Source organism: Rousettus aegyptiacus, unplaced genomic scaffold, assembly GCF_014176215.1.
Source record: "Rousettus aegyptiacus isolate mRouAeg1 unplaced genomic scaffold, mRouAeg1.p scaffold_m13_p_11, whole genome shotgun sequence".
Classification (NCBI taxonomy): Eukaryota; Metazoa; Chordata; class Mammalia; order Chiroptera; family Pteropodidae; genus Rousettus; species Rousettus aegyptiacus.
In genome coordinates, this window is record NW_023416286.1 from 5812384 (window position 1) to 5832487 (window position 20104).

General features: G+C 35.7%; 1 protein-coding gene across 4 annotated transcripts in view; it reads right to left on the minus strand.

The window, feature by feature from the left end:
* Positions 1-20104, minus strand: part of NUP58 (nucleoporin 58) — a 51209-nt gene that overhangs the window by 8199 nt on the left and 22906 nt on the right. For 2 of the 4 annotated variants that reach the window (XM_016165130.2, XM_016165132.2), the window contains 4 exons: positions 17468-17669; positions 11977-12075; positions 10296-10391; positions 6828-9083 (listed from right to left, as the gene is read on the minus strand). In XM_016165130.2, coding sequence (XP_016020616.1) covers positions 8914-9083; positions 10296-10391; positions 11977-12075; positions 17468-17669 — 567 coding nt within the window. In that variant the 3' untranslated portion in view covers positions 6828-8913. Of the gene's footprint in view, positions 1-6827; positions 9084-10295; positions 10392-11976; positions 12076-17467; positions 17670-20104 lie in introns of those variants that run through there. The other 2 variants (XM_016165129.2, XM_016165131.2) reach the window with 1 other exon arrangement.

The window sequence follows — 20104 nt, forward strand, 5'->3', positions numbered from 1 at the left end:
CCTGTAAATGACAAAAATCTTAAGATGGCATGGTTATAGTTCCGATTACAATATATTTGACATAGGAACTGCTTTTCTCTGTCATATAACATTTTAAGATACCAACTGAAAATATTATATCAGGACACTGTAGACGCTTGGAATTTATAATTTCTAGAACAATCATTTTACTCATAAGCACATATGCATACAAATACAAAGTAATTATTTTTTTATTTGACAAAGCTTCCCATGTAATCTCGACAAACCGAAATAAGCCTAAGTAGTTTAATATTTCTCTTTTGTAAGGAGAAAAAATAAATCTTTTGAAGTGTTCCAGGGGCCGTTCTGAAATACCTCAGTTATTCCCAGGTCAAGACTCTATAATTTAAATTTTGAGAAGTCTGTCAAAGTATATCAAGAGGTTTAGGCATTTGACAAAATAGTATAAGTCATTATGACACAATAATTATCCATTTAAACAAAGTGGCAATAGAAAATTTCAAACAAATACAGAAGTTTACACAATTGTTAGCAAAACTTAGTTCTTACTATTGAGGAGATTGTTTTCTTAAGTAACCAAGGACGTGGTTATAGCAACATAAAACACAATTATTTTGATAGAACACAGAATCTTTGCTTTCTAAGCAAAAAAATTCCCTACAGTATCAGTAGCAGACCAATAGGCCAAGAAACTTTGTCCTTTTTAGCAAAGAGAGAAAATCTAACTCCAGTGCTACATCAGCTCCCCTTTGATATTTTTCTTACTTGATTAAATTTAATCTTAATAAGCTTGACCACACATAAAACTTTCTTTCAAAAATTCTTATTTGGTAAGGACCTAGACAGTCAATGAATATCTGTCATTTAATTTAGCTAACAAAACTTTCAAGTTCCAAAGTATCCAAGAGATTTTTAAAAACCATTTTAAATACACTTACACAATTATTGCTAAAGCGTTAACCTAAAGGAAACTTTTTATCCCACTTAATTTACTTGCTCCTAACAATTAAGTTTAGTTATAAAAATTTTATCATACCGTTATTTTTCTTGCTGACAAATTCTGCAATAGGGATAACATGAACATATTTGATTAACCCAAGTAGAATAAAAGTATTATTAAATGATGATTCTAAAAGTATGCCTTTTTGACCAAACCAAACTCAAAACCAAATTTAATATCTAATATTTCCCCAGATCGCGTGATTCTGAAAAGCATTTGGGTTATTTTCTGTTCTGTTCTGGAAATTTTCTTACAAGCGTTTGTTTAAGCCAATTTAGTATAGCATGTCTCAACAGCAGACATGTTACACACACACACACACACACACACACACACACACACACACACACACACGATAACCAACGGCAGATCTCACAGCTCTCGTTTTAAAATGCTAGCCTGTGTGTCCCAGGTACAACCTAAAACTCAGAGGTGCTTTGCTCAGATGACCAAAGCTTTCCATGTCGTAAGAATTCCTTTAAAGTCATTTTAAAATTAATTTATAATCGAAGAATGCATTGCACTGTCTCCGCCGGGCCCAAGAGTCTACTTTGAGGGCGCCCCTTCGGGTGGTCTTGCTGACAAACAGAAAACAGAAGCAAGTGTACACAATAAAGCCAGACAACTCAGAGAGTCAAAACAGCAGTTTCCAACTGCCTGAATTTCATAGGGAAGATTTTCCTGGAGGAAGATGGGGCAGGGATGGAGCCTCAGCACAAGACGGCAGGTACCTCGTGTCTGAAGATGAAAACATGGTTTGGGGGAGAAGCGGCCTCAGGTGCCATTTTACTTCTTAGTTCCAAACCAAGAGAGGAAGCAGCAGCCTCAGATCAACACACAAATGATACACAAGCAAGACAACACATTGAGCACTCTCCTAAGCCTCAGATGCGCCAAGCCACACAAATGCAAACGGACCAGCTCACGAACCAGGCACAAGTCTTATGAGATTCCCCTCTCCGACAGGGCACCGCAAATTCAAAGCAAACTGGCTTATGCCGAGCAAGAAGCCTCAGCAGAGGGCAAGGGAGCTCCCCGTTGTACGCGCTGGGGTGATGTTCCCTACTTCCAACTCATGCCCCTAGGATCGCAGAAGCACAGCAAACAAATGGGTCAAGTCCCACAATCCTGACTCTGCTCCACAGAGGTCCCCAGACACAGATGGCTTTGTCCCAGGGGCGGAAAGCCCGGCTGGAGAAAGTATTCTGGGCTGCGCACATGGGAACGACTTACCCCAGAAACGAAACCAACAGCAGACCGAAGTCCAAAGGTCCTTACTGCACCCGAGCCGTGTGCCGAGGGCGGCCAGCACCTGCCCGGAACATCCCCCCAGGTCCCAAAGCAAAACGGCCGTGGCAGCTGCTCAGGACTCCACGGGGGGAACGCCAGCCGGGGCCGGCCTACTGTGGGCACCGTCTCCTGGCACGCTCGCCAAACTGGTACCGGCCCAAAGTCCGTGTGCCCAATGCTTGGAAAGGCCAAAACTCAAAATATCAGAGTCTGGATCAAAGAAAGGTTTACTGACAGAAAAGGCACCAACTGAGATGGGAGACCTAACCTTCAAATTCGTTTCAAAAAAATGCAGAGTTCAGGCTTTTTCTATGTCGGGGAAGGAGGAGAGGGGAAGGGCTGTTTTTTATAAAACTCAAGCTGCAAGCAGAATTCCTCAATGATTAGCATGTGTATATATATGTATGCAAGACTAAGCAAAAGCTACTGGCGCAAAGAACCTGGGAGCAATGCAGGCTTGAACGAGATGGAGTGGGAGACCCAACATTTCAGTCACAAATGCGCTCTGTAAAGTGGGATGTGTGGCGTCTCCTTTCAGCTCTGCCACTAATTATGATCTGACCCTAGCCACACAGCTGAACCTTTTACAGACATTTCCATACAGTTATGAAGTTTTAATGATATATATAGTAAAGATGAAAGGCTTTATAAACCGTAAAACATAAAATGGCTTATTCTCTTTTTTCCACCCATTGAGTTCTTACTCATTTACAGAAAGGGATTTAAAAAGACATACATTTTGGCAACATATTAAAAATAAAATTTCTAAACAAAAACAAAAAATCATTAACAGAGGTGAATAAATTAACTGTAAAGCATTTGCAATACGTAGGAGAAGTAATTTAAATATTAAGAAAGTTTATAGGCAACATGAAACAGGAATGATATAATTTCCATAAAAAAGTCACATGGATCGAGGACTAAAGATTTTAAACTGTTAATTTTTCCAAACATCTCTATAGTGATTACATCCAAAGAGCTCTTACAAATAATTAAGAAAAAGGCAGCCAATATTAACATGAAAATGTTCAAACTCTCATAAAGAAATGTCAGTAAAACTGGATACCATTTTTACCTATTAGACTAGATTTATTTCTAATAGCAAAAAAATAGAAGTATTTAAAAATTCACCAAAAGGAACTAGTTAAACAGAATGGGAACATATATGCTATACAGCTATTTTAAAAAGTGAAAAAAAACAATATGAATCAAGATTCAAAGAAACTTAACAGAAACATTCTCTGGGGAGGGGGTTCAGTTGCTTTTAATTTTATCCCCTCGTGTTGCTCAAATTCAGGATTACTTTTAATTAAGTAAATATGTGGTTCTTTATATTCAAATTGGAAATACTTTATAAAAAATAAATCCTATTCATACTCATTGCTCAAAGCCACCTATCACAATAACTTTTTGATTCCCTTAACTTGAATTAATATCTCCTCTGTGCTTTCCAGTTTCCTTTGTGTCTTTATCCAATCAGCCAATAAGAAATCCCACCTTATACTTGTTTACACATAGTCAGAGGTAAAAGCCTAGACTCTGGAAAGACTGCCTGGGTTTGAATTATGGCCCATCCATTTGGTAGTTGAGTGATGCTAAGTTATTTAACTTCTTTGTGCCTGTTTTTCTTTTTTTTCACTTGTAAAAATAATTAGTATCCATGTCAAAGGACTGAGGATTAAATGACAATACATTGAAAGCTCTTGAGAGTTGGCCCTGGCCTCTACTTAGCACTCAGTGTGAGCTAATGTTACTGATTTCTGAGCATCTCTGAGCGTAGACAATATCTTACCCCTGCCTGGAACCCTCTGTGCTCCCAGCAGTGACTCACACGTAGCAAACATTAATAAATGTTCACTGAACCAAACTGACTTGCTACCAGGGGATTCAAAGAGGGGTGAGGATGACAAAGACAAGTTCTCTGCAAGTTAGATCTACAGCCCACTCTTCTGGCACCTTTGCGAGCCTGGTAGTTGGTGGTTATTGTTATTGACAGATGGGGCACAAGAGAAAAAGTACATTAGATTGAATGAGTGGGAAAGGCAAAAAACATTCTGGGCCGCGACCACTTTTTCCAGTAACCCCTTTCTTCTACCTGCTGCAGTGTTCGTACCTACAGTGTCTTGCCCCTGTACCCAATGGTTTTCTTGGGCCAGTTGAGACTCACCCATCTGTACCACAAGAAAAGGACCAGCCTCAGGGAGTCTGAGCAAACAGCGTGTTCTTTTGGGTTCCAGGAGTTGGGTAAGCCTTCCTGCGAAGGTTTTCTTATTAACAACTTCTTGACGGTCCCTAAGGTTCCGATAGCCAGCACTGCCCCCATCACCCTTGCCAAGGTGAGCAGGGATGCCCATGCTGGGACGGCCAGCTGTCCCCCATGAACCTCTCACGGGCAAATAGTGAGCAAAGGCCAAAGATGGCTAGACCAGTCTGGCCTCTGATTCTTCAAACACTCTTTCCAGTCTAGATACGACTATTGTCCCTCAAGTCCCATGCCCTTTGTACTTACCTTACCTATATATAGTCTATTATATACTTACGATTTCACCATATAAATAACGTAATCACACAACCTTCCATGCCTTTAAGAAGTTAGGCATGAAAGCCAGTGCACTATTCCTGTATCACAGACAAATACCATGTGACCTCAAGCAAACTGCCTAACCCTCTGCTTTATAGGGTATATTGAGATTAAACAAGGTCAAGTTTATAGAGGTCCGGTGTGGTGCCCAGGACAGACTACATGCTCAACAATGGGAGATACCTGATAGGCAAAGATCACAGTATGACTTTATGAATGTGATTTGAATTAGGCCCTCCGGCTCAGATTTCCCAGGACACTCACTGGCCCTGTGTTAGCAAGCCCCAGGGGCGTGTCCCCAAAGTAACAACCTTGTGAGGTATGCCCCGAAAAGTACAGTGCGGCCAGGCTTACTCACAGTGAGTGGCTGGGGCGGGGCATGGAGGGAGGGGATGCCAACGCCGTATCTTGTGACAGCCCATTCGAACATAAATATTTCACACACACAAATCTCATTACAATATTTCTAAAGGCACTGTCCAAATTCCTTTGTTGCAAAAAACACTATTTGAGACTAGTAAGACACTAACTTGGGCTCGCTATATTATCACAAAAGAACACGTAATCTGCATTTGTAATAACGAAAATGGCCTTTTACCAGCTACAGGATAAAAATCCACACTCAGAAATTGAATCAAGATGCTGTCAGGAAAAACAATTAACCAAGAATCTAATAAACACTGTAAAACCTTGCTGAAGGAATAAAAGACCCAATAAATGCACATACCAAGCTGTATGTATTAAGATGCCAAATCTTCCCAGATTGTGTTTTATTTGTATATATCCAATCAAAATCCCAAAAGGGTTTTAAGAAAACTAAAACCTGACAAAATGGGCACTGAAGCTCATCGTAAAGAGAGCAAGTGTCCTGGAATGGCACTCCCTCCAACCCCCAGAACGACGAGAGCAGCTTTCCCTATCAGGGACCGAAACAAAGCATCCGGCTACAGTAATTAAAGCAGCGGTTACTGGTGCAGGGACGGTAAATGCCTGTGAAGACTCAGGAGCTTATGCTACACAAATGCATAATCATTAATACAATTTTTCATTTTTATTATCCCCTTTTCAGATGATGAAGCTAAGGTCTAGGAAAGCTAACTAACAAGCCCAAGATCACACGGGGTCAAGGGAGGGGTCTGAACTCAGCTGATTCCAGAATTCAATCTACCTCACAAGAAAATGTTAATATCCGTTATCTACAGAGATCCTACAAATTATTAAGAAAAAACTCCTAAATAACCTGGTTTAGAAATGGACAAAGAATATTAACATGCAACTTAACATGCATGTGGATAATGTCTATATATTAAAAAGTTCAACCTCACAAGCATTTATTAAGAGTGATAATATCAAAGGTTAGAGACTGCTGGGAAATGGGTACTCATATACACTGCAAAAGTGTATATTTACATAGCATTTTTGGAAGGAAGTCAGATATTAAAACAAAATTTCTATGCCTTTTCAGCAATTCCTCTTCTAGAATCAATCCTAAAGAAACGTTAAACATAAGCACAAAGAATCATTGCAGTTTCTTCTATAACATTAAAAAACTGGGAAGAACCAAACTGCCCATCAGCAGGTATTAGTCAGAACAAATCATCGAACTTCCTCGCTATAGGAGAGTATGGAAAAAGTAAATCTGCATAAACTGACATGGGAAGATGTCAATGATACATCATTAAAGGGGAAAAAGCAAGTCACAGAATACATAGATTTTTAACCCATTTGTCTTTTTGTTTTTTAAAGGGATATGAGAGAATGATAAAATGTGAGCAAATAGGAGAAAAGAGAAACAGGAGTTTGAACATTTGTACACATATGCTGAAAAAAGTGTTTTTTAAAAACGGTCCGGAAGGACATACACCAAACCAAAAGGAGTGAACGCTCGGGGGAAGAAGGCTGGATGAAGGTCTAGGCATTGAAAGAGACTTTACATTTCACTCACACCTTCTTGTGTTGCCTTCAGTTTAAAAAAAAAAAAAAAAAAAAAAAAAAAAGCTAAATGTGTAAACCAATGATTAGAAATAAAGAATAAAGAGCAGTAATTAGAAAATTCCATATTAAGAATAACTCCTGACACCTATGAAGATTCAAGGCAACTGACACGAGAGAGTTTATTGTTTCCTTAACGACAGGCTCTGGACAAAGTGAAGACAATGGACACGATGACAGCACATTTAAACTACCACAAATTTATCTGTTGCAAATTTCCAGTGGTTCAACATATTAAAATGTAAAATATATAAAGAAAAAAACAAGAAATATAAATACTCAGATTTTTGCAGTACAATGCAATGTCCTTTTAAAAAAGTTTGTTGCAACTGTGTATTTAATTCTGACAGTAATTCAAAACACAAAAATCACGTTTTCCTGTCCTTCCCCAAAACCTGGATCTGGGGATTGCAGTATTAGAGAAGAGTGCAAAAATAAAAACAGCTTTAGAGCCCAAAAACAAAGCATTTTCCTTATGTTAATGCATCAAGGCGCAAAAATTTCAATTCCAAAAAGCCAATCATTGCTTTATGCGGATAAATAAAAACAGATTTGACAACACTTTTATAATCAAACCCAACATTATACTAAAAATATATGTGTGTGTGTATATATCTATCTATATATACACATATATACGCAATACCTACTGTAGAAAAAAAAGGTGGCTTGGTGAAATGCCTCTGAAAATATTCACTTGATGCACATTAGGTACAAAACCTTCCGTATAAAAAATTAAACTATTTTCATTGAAATTCCATGTTCACATCCCATTTGAAAACTGTACTCGAAAGATAAACAGGTCTACTTAACGGTTTCTGTCTGAAATCGTGGCTAAGGCAGATCTCTTTCCAAGGGCTCTTTTTCACCACTCTATGTCACTAACACTAATATAGACAAATATTACACAGATGCACCTGACACACCTACACTTGGAGCTCTGTTCACTGTTAAAATGGGATAAGTTACAGTTGCTACAAAGAATACCTTTTTTCTTAAAATATATTGTTTCTCTATTCCAAATTAAGCACTTACTTAAGACATTAAGAGGCTGATAAGCCACTCCATTTGGTGTCAGTATCAATAGCCCTAAAAGGAAGAACTCTGCTACTGGAAGTTAGAAAAGTCTCCACTGAAGTCATAGTGCATCCTTCACCTGCATAGAATCAATTTGGCTTAACAGCTCTTCACGCCCAGAACACCGGTCTGGAGCTCAAATATGCTCTTGAGGGTACGTCTTGGATACGAAAAGACTTCTCATATAGGCAATATGAGGACATACAGGATAATAAAAGTTGTTCGAATCTGTCTGATGAGTTTTACAGCATTCCTCATTTAGAGCAGTTGCTGAAGATTAAGGTAGAGAACAAAAATGGAAAAGCCTAGGGGAAATGAAGTGGAGTCGGCCAAATATTTACACCAGTAACCATTTCACTGCGTTTCTGAGCAAGTAACTGCGACGACCTGGTTCCTCCAGCTCATCATTCTATAGCACTGAGGATCTGACAATTAAAAGGTGAAAAATGCAATACCCTTAGAAAAAGGAACAGTCTGAGGCAAAAGTTGTAGATCTGTAAATATATATTCTATATGCACACACGATTGTGTGTATTATTCTGTATATATTTACATACATATTCACAAGATGCCCTGCAGTTCAAAAGGCCTTTACCAAGGAACCAAATGATTCCTGTGTAGGCCCTAGAATTCATACCATCCGTATAGGAAACACATGTGCATATATTCACATAATGTAAACACTATCAACAAAAACATAGCTATTAACACTAGGTTAAATAGTAGGTTTTACCAACCAGTGATATAATCAGAACATTTCTTACACTGAGAACCAAAATAATGGAAAATATACAACTGGGTTTCAAAATCACAAGAAAAAAGATACTTAGCATGGCAAATAAAGAACAAAGTTCAAACACCAGAGTAGGGAAAAATATCAAAACTTTAGAAATCTCCTGGGATGCAATTTAATCACTGCATCGATTTTAGAAAAATAGACTCATAGAATGAACGATGCCGCTACGGATTCTCTCAACACATCAACCCATGTTTATCTTTTTCCTCTTTTGTTTCCAGCTGGAGGTTTCTTCAACTGAAGGAGTTGTCCTCCTGTTCCAAAACCTGCAGAGGCAGGATTGGACACCCCAAATGTCAAACCAGCTGATGCCGTGATGCCAGGATTGCTGAAGTTAAACCCAGATGTACTTGAGCTGCCAAAGCCTTATGTTTAGGGAAGAGAATATTCAGATCAGAAGTTAGGTCACAAAAACAAATATAAAAAAATGGGGATGAGAGGCAAATTTCTAGCTGAAAAAATATATGATCTATATAAACAATAAATATCTTATAACCCTAAATTTCTAACATGCAATTTTACAGAAAGATAATTTAGCAAACAACTAAGGGGCACCTTTAAAGACGGAAGTTTAGTGATCCAGCTCAAAAGAGAAACTTAGCACAAATAACTGAAATCTACAGAAGACTTCGAGGTACCAGACGCCTTCCTGTTACTTCGATATGCCAACGTGCCTTCCTCCTCAGCCCCTTCAGAAACATACTCCCACATGCAGAAGACTTTCACAACTGCTGGATTCCCTCCTTGCAACGTGAAGTCCTCCAAGAAAACCACATCCCACGATTTTCAGGACAATGAACACACCGAAGAACGGTACCTATTGTTTCGATTTTATAGGAGCCCTCGCATGATTAAGATCCAGTGTGGTTACTGCCTAGTTCAATATTAACATGTTTATAAGAGAATCATGATACCACTGAATTCTACTATCCTACTCTGTTGGATACTCTTGATTTTACGCACTACTTAATATTAAATGAAATGTTTTTCAAAATCCCTTAAACACAATTTAATTGGTATTATGTCATTCTTTTAGACTTTGCACATTAAAACAAGCCATTATTTACAAATACAGAAAAAGTGCAAAATTAGATGGAATTTGGAATTTTCTACTGGAAGAGTCATAAGATTATACCTATTTCAAAAATAAACAAAGAATCCAATTAATCATCATTTGTTTTGTAAGATGGGACTTATAACTAGAGAACATCTCTTTGGAAATCATTCTCTTGAATGAATAATGATAAAAACTGGGTTAAAATGTAAACAACAATGGGTTCGTTTTTGTAATAATGAAGAAAATTATCTTTGGGTTCAAAAGAAGCTCTGCTTAGTTAAGAGAGGATATAATCATTTATTATATCAAACCAGTAAGTCTTGTTAGAAATATTTTATAAATCTGACCTTTAGCTTATAAGAGAGATAAAGCTAGAAAGTTAGGCTTGCATGCTTTGTCCGGGGCACAGGAACTACATCAGGGATATTTTCTGTATATTGGAAATAACGATACTTATCCTTTTAAGTGAAATACTTTGCACCTTGAAATGTGTCTGAAATTCAGGCTGAAACACACAAACCTGCACTAAGACTTCCTGAGGGTTTATTTGTTGTTCCAAATCCAAATGTGGAGGCCCCTGTGGTGCTGCATCCAAAACCAGAGCTAGCTCCAAATCCTAGTGGGAGGGTGATAGAGAAATACACACGGCAGGTAAAACACAGGTTGCAGGACACTGGCAAGCAAAACCTAACATCATCAAAGGTCTAACAAATACAGTGTTGAAAACCACGGCCTCATGAAGGAAACCTGCTACTTACTCCTTGGCCTACGACTTCTGGAAGAACTAGATTAATTCAATAAAACATTTGTATGTATTTAGACGAAATTTATACCTATCACTAATTTTTAAAGAAACAGGCCATAAAAAACAAGATTATTTTAGTATTTTCTCTCCCAAATGAACTAGAAATTTTAGTGACCCTTCAAGCATTTTAATCAAATAGATATATCAACTTTGGTTTATTTCACTTTGCAAAAAAAAAAAAAAAAGACTAAGTTCATAAATAAGCATGACATGCATCACAATTTAAACACAAAGTATGAGGTGATTTTACTAAGCTTTTTTTACCAAAAAATTTTCACTTAAAAACCTCTACCACTGAAAAACTGCATAACTAGTCAATAACTAGTCAATCACTTTAAAGCTCCTTAGTTAACAGAAGGCTCCGGCCATAGGACCAGCCAAAGCAACAATGAGCAATCATGAATGCAGTATCACGGCTTTCTCTTAATGATACGATCATCACAATTTAAACAAACATATTTCATCATCACACAAAATTCAAGAGGAGATTCTGCTAAGCACCTGAAGACCTGTTTCCACTCTCCTAAAAGCCAAGTGCTCTAAAAATGAAATTCCAATTCTTCTTAGGCTACTTTAGCTTATCTAAAATATTGAGTTTGATAGCATTATTGCTTCTAAGAAATATGATGGTAAATTGGAGTATAGATAATAGGAATTCTGTTGTCATAATTCTAGTAATTCCCAATAGTCTACTATATTAAGTAATCATAATAACGTATAGGCTTCCTCTCATATTTTAGTGGAAATAAGGGAAACTTATTCATTATGACAATGTACTTGTAAAAATACAAGCAACTTTCAATTATCCACACCAGACAGTTATGAACACATTTGTATTTAGAATGATGTTTATGCTGACTTACCTTACTAGAGTTAACTTATGAAATTAGCAAACTTAACTGCTTAAGTATGCAAGTATGTATATAGGCAAATATGCCCAAAGTGCTTAAGAATGGATAGAGTCAAGCTGTTCAACTTTTAATAATAGTTATTTCCCCATTTAAAGTGTTCATTTTCGAAAGAGATGATTAGGAGAACGTATATCCATAAGTAGTCTGGACTCCCAACTGATGTTAAGACTACTTATTTTTTTAAAGTTTGTTAAATTTATTAAAACTAAGTTATTTTAAAAGTTCACATTTTAGCATATTGCTTTGAAAATATGACTATCCCTATCACTTAATTTTAATGCTTTTTAATATCTACTATCCACAGATGGAATGATTTTTTAGGTTCTAAATCTAATACTAGAAAGCACTGATTATGTTTGGAGAATCATTTCTGCCAGATGGAACCTTAACTTCCAAAATAGTAGATCCCCTTAGAAATTTTTTACAGACTAATATCAACTCAAATGTATATAGTCCAATGCAATATTAGAAAAGTTAAAGTGTACCTCCAAGGTTTGAAGAACCTAAGCCACTTGATTGCAAGCCAGTGCCAATACCTGAGCCGAATGGCGTTCCAAAACTAACTCCCAGAGATGGCTGTGGCCCTGGTATAAAAAAAAAAAAAAAAAAAAAATGGGAGGGGGAAAAAACAAATCTGCCTTACTCTTTCAAGATTAAAGTTTATGAAGTTATTTTTTAAATGAACAGTGATTACTTTGAACAAATCTGTTTGCTAGAACTTAGTTTTCAGGATGTCTCCCCAGCCTAATGTATCTGTCCCGAGTGATTTACCTATTCCAAAAGAATTTTTAATTAGCTTATTCAAACTAGACAATTAAAAGAGGCTTACTTCATTGAAAGATGAATGTTAGTTTAATCTGCTAAATAATTTGAAATCTTTAATGTATTGTAAATTATAGTTCTTTTAGTTTTAGTTCTAGAATGATTTTAGAGCTCCCCACTTGTTTTCTGATAAAATTAGTGTAATCAGTAAAGGTTTTTACTTTTTTTCTTTTTAAAACAAACTCCGTACCGTTAGAGTCAAGTCTCAATTGATCAAAAGAGACTGACGCTAACATGGCAAACTATCATGTTACTTCATAAGAGTAAGTACCCAAAAACTAGGCATGATTTCTTAAATGAAATATAAATGATATATATACAATAAATAGATAAAAAACAAGACAATGTTTTATTTTATTAAATTTATTGTTCATTTTAAAGCAAATCAATTACACAGTAACATGACAATTCCAACTTGTTCACAAAAAGTGATAATTGAGTTCTATTGTTAAGCTCTGCTACATTCCACCACTTATCACCTGATTAAATAAGAGATACCGAACATTTACAAAGGCACCGCTGTGTACCTTGACAGATTCAATACATTCAAGATTTCAATTCAGAAGTTTCTTTCCAACATTTTGGAAAATGTACTCAGATGCAAAACCATTAGTCGTCCTTTTCCCATTTGTTAGGTTAAAAGATTTTGGCTGAGTCTGTTTGGCAATAGCATCAAACTTACTAGCCTCTCTTTTTTAACTACACTTTTTTTTTAACTAAGCAGACTACAAAAATCTAAAAATCTCTCATTTGATAAATAATTTATGAAAACTATTCAATAAATTTCATAGTACAATCTTCAGTCTTGTCTTTTTCAAGCACAGTGATCAGTGCATCTCAAAGTTGAGGGAACTGCCAAAGTAATATACAGATTGAAATTTTTAAATTTTCAAAGAAATCAAAGCCTTCAAGTTGTTCAATGAAGAATGAGGTTTGTATATTCAAAAGGTAGTGTAAAATTATAAAGCATTAAAACGAAGAAAAGAAGACTGAAGAACTACATTTTCTACACTGGAACAAAAACTGGACTTTCCAAATAGCTTCCACCCAGAAAATTAAGAATAAGAACCAATAGCAGCCAGAGTTCTTATACTATTATTAAAAAATAAGTTAAAAAAGGATTTAAATTTTCACATCCAGTTCGAGATCAATTTGAGAATAAAATACCTGCCTAGCAGCTCTTTTGTAAAATGTTACTACAGGAAAAAGAAACCAAGCATACTCCTTTCTTATTCTTAGCACAAAGAATATGTAGAAAACACAGGTCCAGTTTCTTTAACGTTGAGACTTAACTGTCACGTTAACAGGAGGCACTGCTGGTGGAAGACCCGAAAGAACAATGCACACCACAGCCCTCAGCCCTACAAGCTGTACGAGTTACTCAAATAACATGCATTTTGTTGTGTGTGGGTCTGTTTCTAAGAGCAACTCTAATCACTGATACTCAGGATACAGGTCATCAAGAACTCTAACGATGACAAGACTTTCCATTGCAAGACAGGTACGTGATATTTTGAGTTTTGTACCTTCACACAAATTCTGAAGGCAACATCATTTATAAAACTAGTAGGCAAATGTATAACATTTTTTAATAGTAAAAACTCATGATAAATATCTCCCATGCCAAAGTATTAGCATATATTACACTCTGGCCACCATATAAATTAGTTTCACTATTAGAAAGCACAGAATCTCAATCCTTCAAGCAAAAGTTACGTAAACAATTCAAGAAGTCTGTTTTGAAATCTGAATAGTCATTCAATGAGAGGCTCTTAGTTCCATAAATAAAACCAAGTTAGTAGTAATATATCCCAACGACTGCCCAAAGTGAAATCTTCATGTAGAGTAACATTTTACAAAAGTTACTGTATGATATAGTCACACACAACAAAATCAAGTTTAATACTGTAATTCATATTTTCCAGAATAAATTCTACTTTTTTTTTTTAAAGTAAAATTGCATTCACAGGAAAAGGACTAAAGTGCTAATATTTTTAATAATTTTCAATGATCACTCAAAATACCTAATGTAATTAGTCTGGTTATCCTTAAGTCATATTTAAAATGACATTTCTTAGAAAACAAAAAAATGCCTTTTCCCCAATTTAAAAAATTCTACTCTACTCATTTAATGGGGAATGTTCCTTTGGTTATTAAATACAACAAAATCACAAAACCACAAGAAACTAAAATACTTAAAGTTTCCTATTTAACATTATACCTTAAAATTCCAAACCTACACTAAAAGCTACAAAGTAGGAATTCCTAACAAAACGTCTCCGCTTTCCTTAAAAACAGCAGCTAAGTCATACGAGAAAAGTCTTATGTAAACATTAAGAACTCTTAAGTGTCAAAACACAACAGCAACTTAATCGCAGTACATTAGCTTAAAACAATCTATCCTAAGTTAAATCATACTGAAAAACCTAAATGTAAATCTAAAGCGTTTTAAGAGGCTTCAGAAGCACGGGCGAGTGGACAAGTGTGCTCAGCTCTACCGACATGTAATTTATCCATGTACCGACACTTTATACCTAAAGAGCCTGCTGGTTTTTCATCAATTCTCTTCAGCCTTCAGAAGCAATAACCAGAAATCACACAGGCCTACGCTCTATTACACATTTTCATTAAAAATCACAGATGGTCAAGAAGTCACTTAACTGCATACCTCCACCTCCAAGAAAGACCACACAGAAACCACTTTCGGAAGGTAATAGTCGCCTAAGAAGCCAACCGCTTTTTTACAATAATGAAGTCAAAATCCACATGTAAATAAAAAGCAAAACCCCTCTGACAACTGAAATCCCACACAAATCGACAGCGATATATAAAAACAGCACACGAGCTTTACCTAGCTTCTTCTAGATGGTCTTTAAAATCTGTTACTGGTAGTTAAAAAAAGATTCCATCAAACTCACAGGAGATGAAAAATAAGTCACTGCACGATGGAATTGATAGAGACATTTCTAAATGGGCTGTTACTCAAAGAATGAGTACGTATCTAACTGACCTCATAAATCTTGCTATAGTGGTGACAGGACTAAAATAACTAACAATCTAACAGGCAGAGGCATAAAAGAATGGACTGTGGGTATCGGGAGATCTTCCGAAAACCAAAAGGAAAAAGAGAACAATGCAAAACTGTGATTATGACTGTTATGCTTCTCATTTTTAAAAATGTGCACAACTCAAGATGAAAACAATGTAAGACTGTTTAGGTTGATAAATTACAATTCCTGCCACCAGATAAGAAAACCCTTATGTGGGTTTCAAAACTGCAGGGAACACAGAAAGCAGTCAGTTTCCCCTAAACCTGGCAAAAGTCACAGTCGGAATTAAAGTATATGAGCAAAGGGCTCCTTAGCATGATTACTCTAAAGCAAGCTGTATTCTCCACTGCCACAGAGAGCAAAGACCATATCTGTATTGTTTACATCTATATCCCTGGAACCAAGCACAAAGCAAACACTCCTAGTCATAGGATGAACATATATCTTCCTAAGTCCATAAGCCCAAAATGAGCAAAAAACCTACACGTTAGACTATGTTAAAAAAAAAAAAAAAAAAAAAGGACAGGTAATTTTGCTTCGGTTTTAGCTGCGTAACACAGAATACAATTCACTTATAGCATAACATTTTAGATCATTAATTTCTCTCTAGTTTTATTAAAATGGAAAGTCTTATGTGCCCCCCCCCCAAAAAAACACTTAACAAACCCATGATAATCTCATCTATTTTAGGATTGACACGGGCCCTAAAAAGTAAATTGGTACTATGGTTGGTTTGACTTATTGGTTAAGTAATCATGAGAACTAAGGCTCCTAATTATGGGATTGATAGAAATCAAAAACCCCATAATGACTTGGAATCAACCCCATGACTTTTTCCCTCCGTTACTGGGGAACAAAATCACACCCCCCAGCCAGCTGGAGAACTGTCACACAGCACTTACACGAGTCAATGCGTGTATCACAGGGGTCCAGCCACGGAATGTGCAGGATTGGGCAAAAACCCTTCACCAGCTGTTTACTGATGGAAACTCAATTCTGTCACCTCCAAATGTGAAGAACAATTTTTTATACTGCCAATAGTGAGATCTGGAGACTGCTCTCCTGTGGAGGCAGCCCAAATGCAATCTAGATGTCTTTTTTTTTTCCTACTTTTTTTGTACTATAACTTACTACTAGACTATATGAAACTCTCAGAAAGACACATGCTGTAGAATAATAAGCATTACTTGAAAATTTATCAATGAGTAAAAAGAAAAAAAAATCGATATCCATTAAGACTATTATTTTTCTATGTCAAACTTCGAGCCTGACAAAAAGAGGAACTGCAGGAGTAAAAAGACAGGTAACAATCTCTGGAAGACAAGAGACCAAACTAAACACTGCGGAACTGACCACAAAAATGTTTTCTCTCACTACAACTGGAATTAAGTCAAAGACTAAAATTACCTGCTCTCCAATATCTCACCAAATATTTTCATCTCCTCGACTTTTCACTTCATATTTCTTAATGTTCAATCTAGAGCATCTCCAAACATCTTTTCCTGCTCTTGCTGTTCTGTTTGCATTGAAAAGGTACAAATAATTCTAGCATGTACCTTCTTCCAAGCCTGGTTGAGAGGACCTTCCTCTTACTAGTCATTATACACAGAAATAAAAACTGATCTTCAACACACCTTGAGTCAGTAAAAATGTACTTCTTCCTGAATGTGCCTATTGTAATTACTATGTATGAGGAAACAAGAATGCACCATCTATCAGTACCATGTATTAAAAATGCAACATATGGCTAGATTATCTGACTTTAAAATAAATGATACAATCACGATTTTAGAATCTGCTATTCTTAAATGGAACTCAGTAGTGAAACACCATGTTCTAAAGGGTATTTATAGCAATACAGCAAATAACATTAAGTAAATTCACAATATTCAATATCTCATTGATGTATAATTATTGCTAAGACTACCCTGCGTTTTTTATCAGGTATATGTTTATAATTGTGTTCATCACAATTGTTAGATTGTATTGGAACAGCTATTCATAGAAATTTCTTCAGTGCTAACATAAAAGGAAGACTTGTAAAAATGCACATAAATGTTTTGCATTTTAACAGTAAGAAGCTATAACTTGAATGCATTCAGACCTGTAGCAGGCTGTTGCTGCTGTGTAAGTGTTGCAGCCATGGCAACGGCTGCTGCGTTTGGCATGTTGCTGAAAGGGGTGGGTCCAGTAGTAACTCTGGGTGCATTCTGCCACTTCTTGGCTTCTGCTCGCCTGGCTTCAAACACATCGACAGCATCTCCTAAGAACATTTTCCTGTAGCCAAGGTACTGTTCTTTGAGCACCTAAAATAATTAAAAAAGAAAAGGTTAATCACATTCTATGTTGACTCTGGTAATAAGTGAATGAATATAACGATGAAATAAGTTAGCAAACACACATCAAACACACTGCCAGTATTATGCATTCTGCCTAAATTGCACATCAGACTGCTAGTAATGCATGGTGTGGGAAGGGATGAATTTGAAGGTTCTATCACTCCTTTTAATATTTTCTTTCCTATTTTTGTCATTTGTCCTTACAATAAACTGCTTAAAATATTCAGGCTTCATGAGACCCTCTTTAAAAGGAGTTAGCTAAGCTTTAAGACAAGCAGAGCAGTATCTATCGTTTTAAATATTTCAGTTTTTCATGGACTTTTCCCCTACCATGACCAAACTCTTGATAAATTTTAGATTAAAAAAGTTGAAAAATAAAAAGTATTAAGTATATAAATATTTTTAAATATCTTTTCTTAAAGGACTGAGTGACATACGTTAAAACAAGATGTTACCTCAGTAGAGAGAACGTGGATGATACAAAGAGGGCCTTTAATTTATCAATATTGTTTTTGACTATTTTACAATAAGAATGACTCATGTTGAGCTTGTGTAAGCAAACAGGAAGAAAAAAGGTGACTTTACATTTTAAGGGTAAGAAAGAAAAATTACTGAGTTTATAGAATGGGCCGGTTTACCCAATGCAAAATCTGCCCTGACTTAGACTCTTAATAGGAATTCTTCTCACAGCAGAATTATTAAGTACTTCCATTGAAGAAGGTTTAACCCAATCTAGATCAGTTTTATACCACTTTTTGAAGAGACATAGATTTTTCATATTTCCTACTTGTTCTTAGCAGAAATTAATAAATTTTAGGCTTTGTGATTACAACAGGTAGAGCACTTACAAATCTTACTGCTATTTATAGTATTTAAAAGCTATCATCTCCTTTTATGTGGATGTCAGTATTAGATGTTCCAGTCTCAAACTTTCCTACCTCTGCAAGGACTAATGTGGGCCTGCCGAAAACTGAAGCTTGGGGGAAAATGCAGTCAGAATTCTGGTATGTGATACAGAAAATACAAATCTCATTAGAAATGATCTCCCCCAAGCCCATCATCCCCTTTTCTATGTAATTATGTACACATATCCACAATGTCTGGCATCGGTAGCCCTTAATTTTAGTTTTATTTCGAATACTGAGAAATAACGAAAAAGCCAATTAGTTTAAAAAACAGACCTTAAATCAGCCATGATTCATAAAATTCATAATTAATGTCCAATTTTGTTAATGTCACTGAGCCTGGCTAGAGCAGGCAGTTTAAGGCTATTTAAAGAGACTATCTCATGAAAAACAATATAAAAGGAAGAAAAATACACTTCTGAGATTTCTATTAGTGAAAAAGTCTAGAAATTATAGTTTGCTCACTAAATACAGCTGAAAACAAATGACAACACAGCAAATCTGATCCGATCCTTTGGTTTCAGGGAATGTATATTAAAAAAAGAAAAAAGAGTAGGCCAAAATTTCCTATCAAGTTTATCCAACATGATCTGGGGCTGCTTTGTGTAAATCTCTATTTTGTTGTTTTATAATCATAAAAAGGATAGTTTTCAAACCAGAGAAAAGAACCCGCCAGTGAAAAAGCACGTATATTTACAAATGACAAATCTAGGGTTTGTTTTAAAATACTGCGGGGGAAAAAAGCATCCCTGTGTAGAGAACTAATAAAGCAAGACCAGCAGGATCTTGATAATAGCTAAAGCTAGGTGGTCAGTACCTGGGCATTCATTATAATAGTGTTCTACTTCTGTGTCTATTTGAAAACTTTCCTAATAAAAGTTAATGGAAAAACCACCTGAACAACAAAGCCTACAAAGTGCCAACAGAGAATCATCTTTAGCACTTAAAAAAGTAATATTAGAGACACAAAATTTGGTTTTAATTTGATAAAAATTCCTCCTTTAAAATTAAATTATTTTAAAGATATGGTTTAGAATTTTAAGTGTATTAAAGCAAAAGGTCTAAAGTTTGCTATCATTTCAAAAATGGTGTAATTTAAATGGTTAACTTTTTAAAAAATTGTTACCGGGTATAGAATTAAAATAAAAATGAAAATATCCGGTAATCTCGATTAGACTCTATACAGTAAATAATTTAATTTGCTTCATTCATTGGAAAAAGTGCACTTGTATTTCATATTTCACTTAAATTTTAAAAACTACCATTATTACACAAGGTTCTAAATATTCGGTGACAAATTATTTTATTTATAATATTTCATAAATACAAACAGTTCCCTGTATTTAGAAGGAACAAATGTAAGCAAGTTTTTTAATGCAGTACAAAATAATTTTGCTACTAAGAATGTTTATATTCTGTTGTGCTTTTTTAGTGTTATTTAAAAAGATGGAAAAATACTAAACATCCAACAAGAGAGGATGGGTTAAACAAATTATG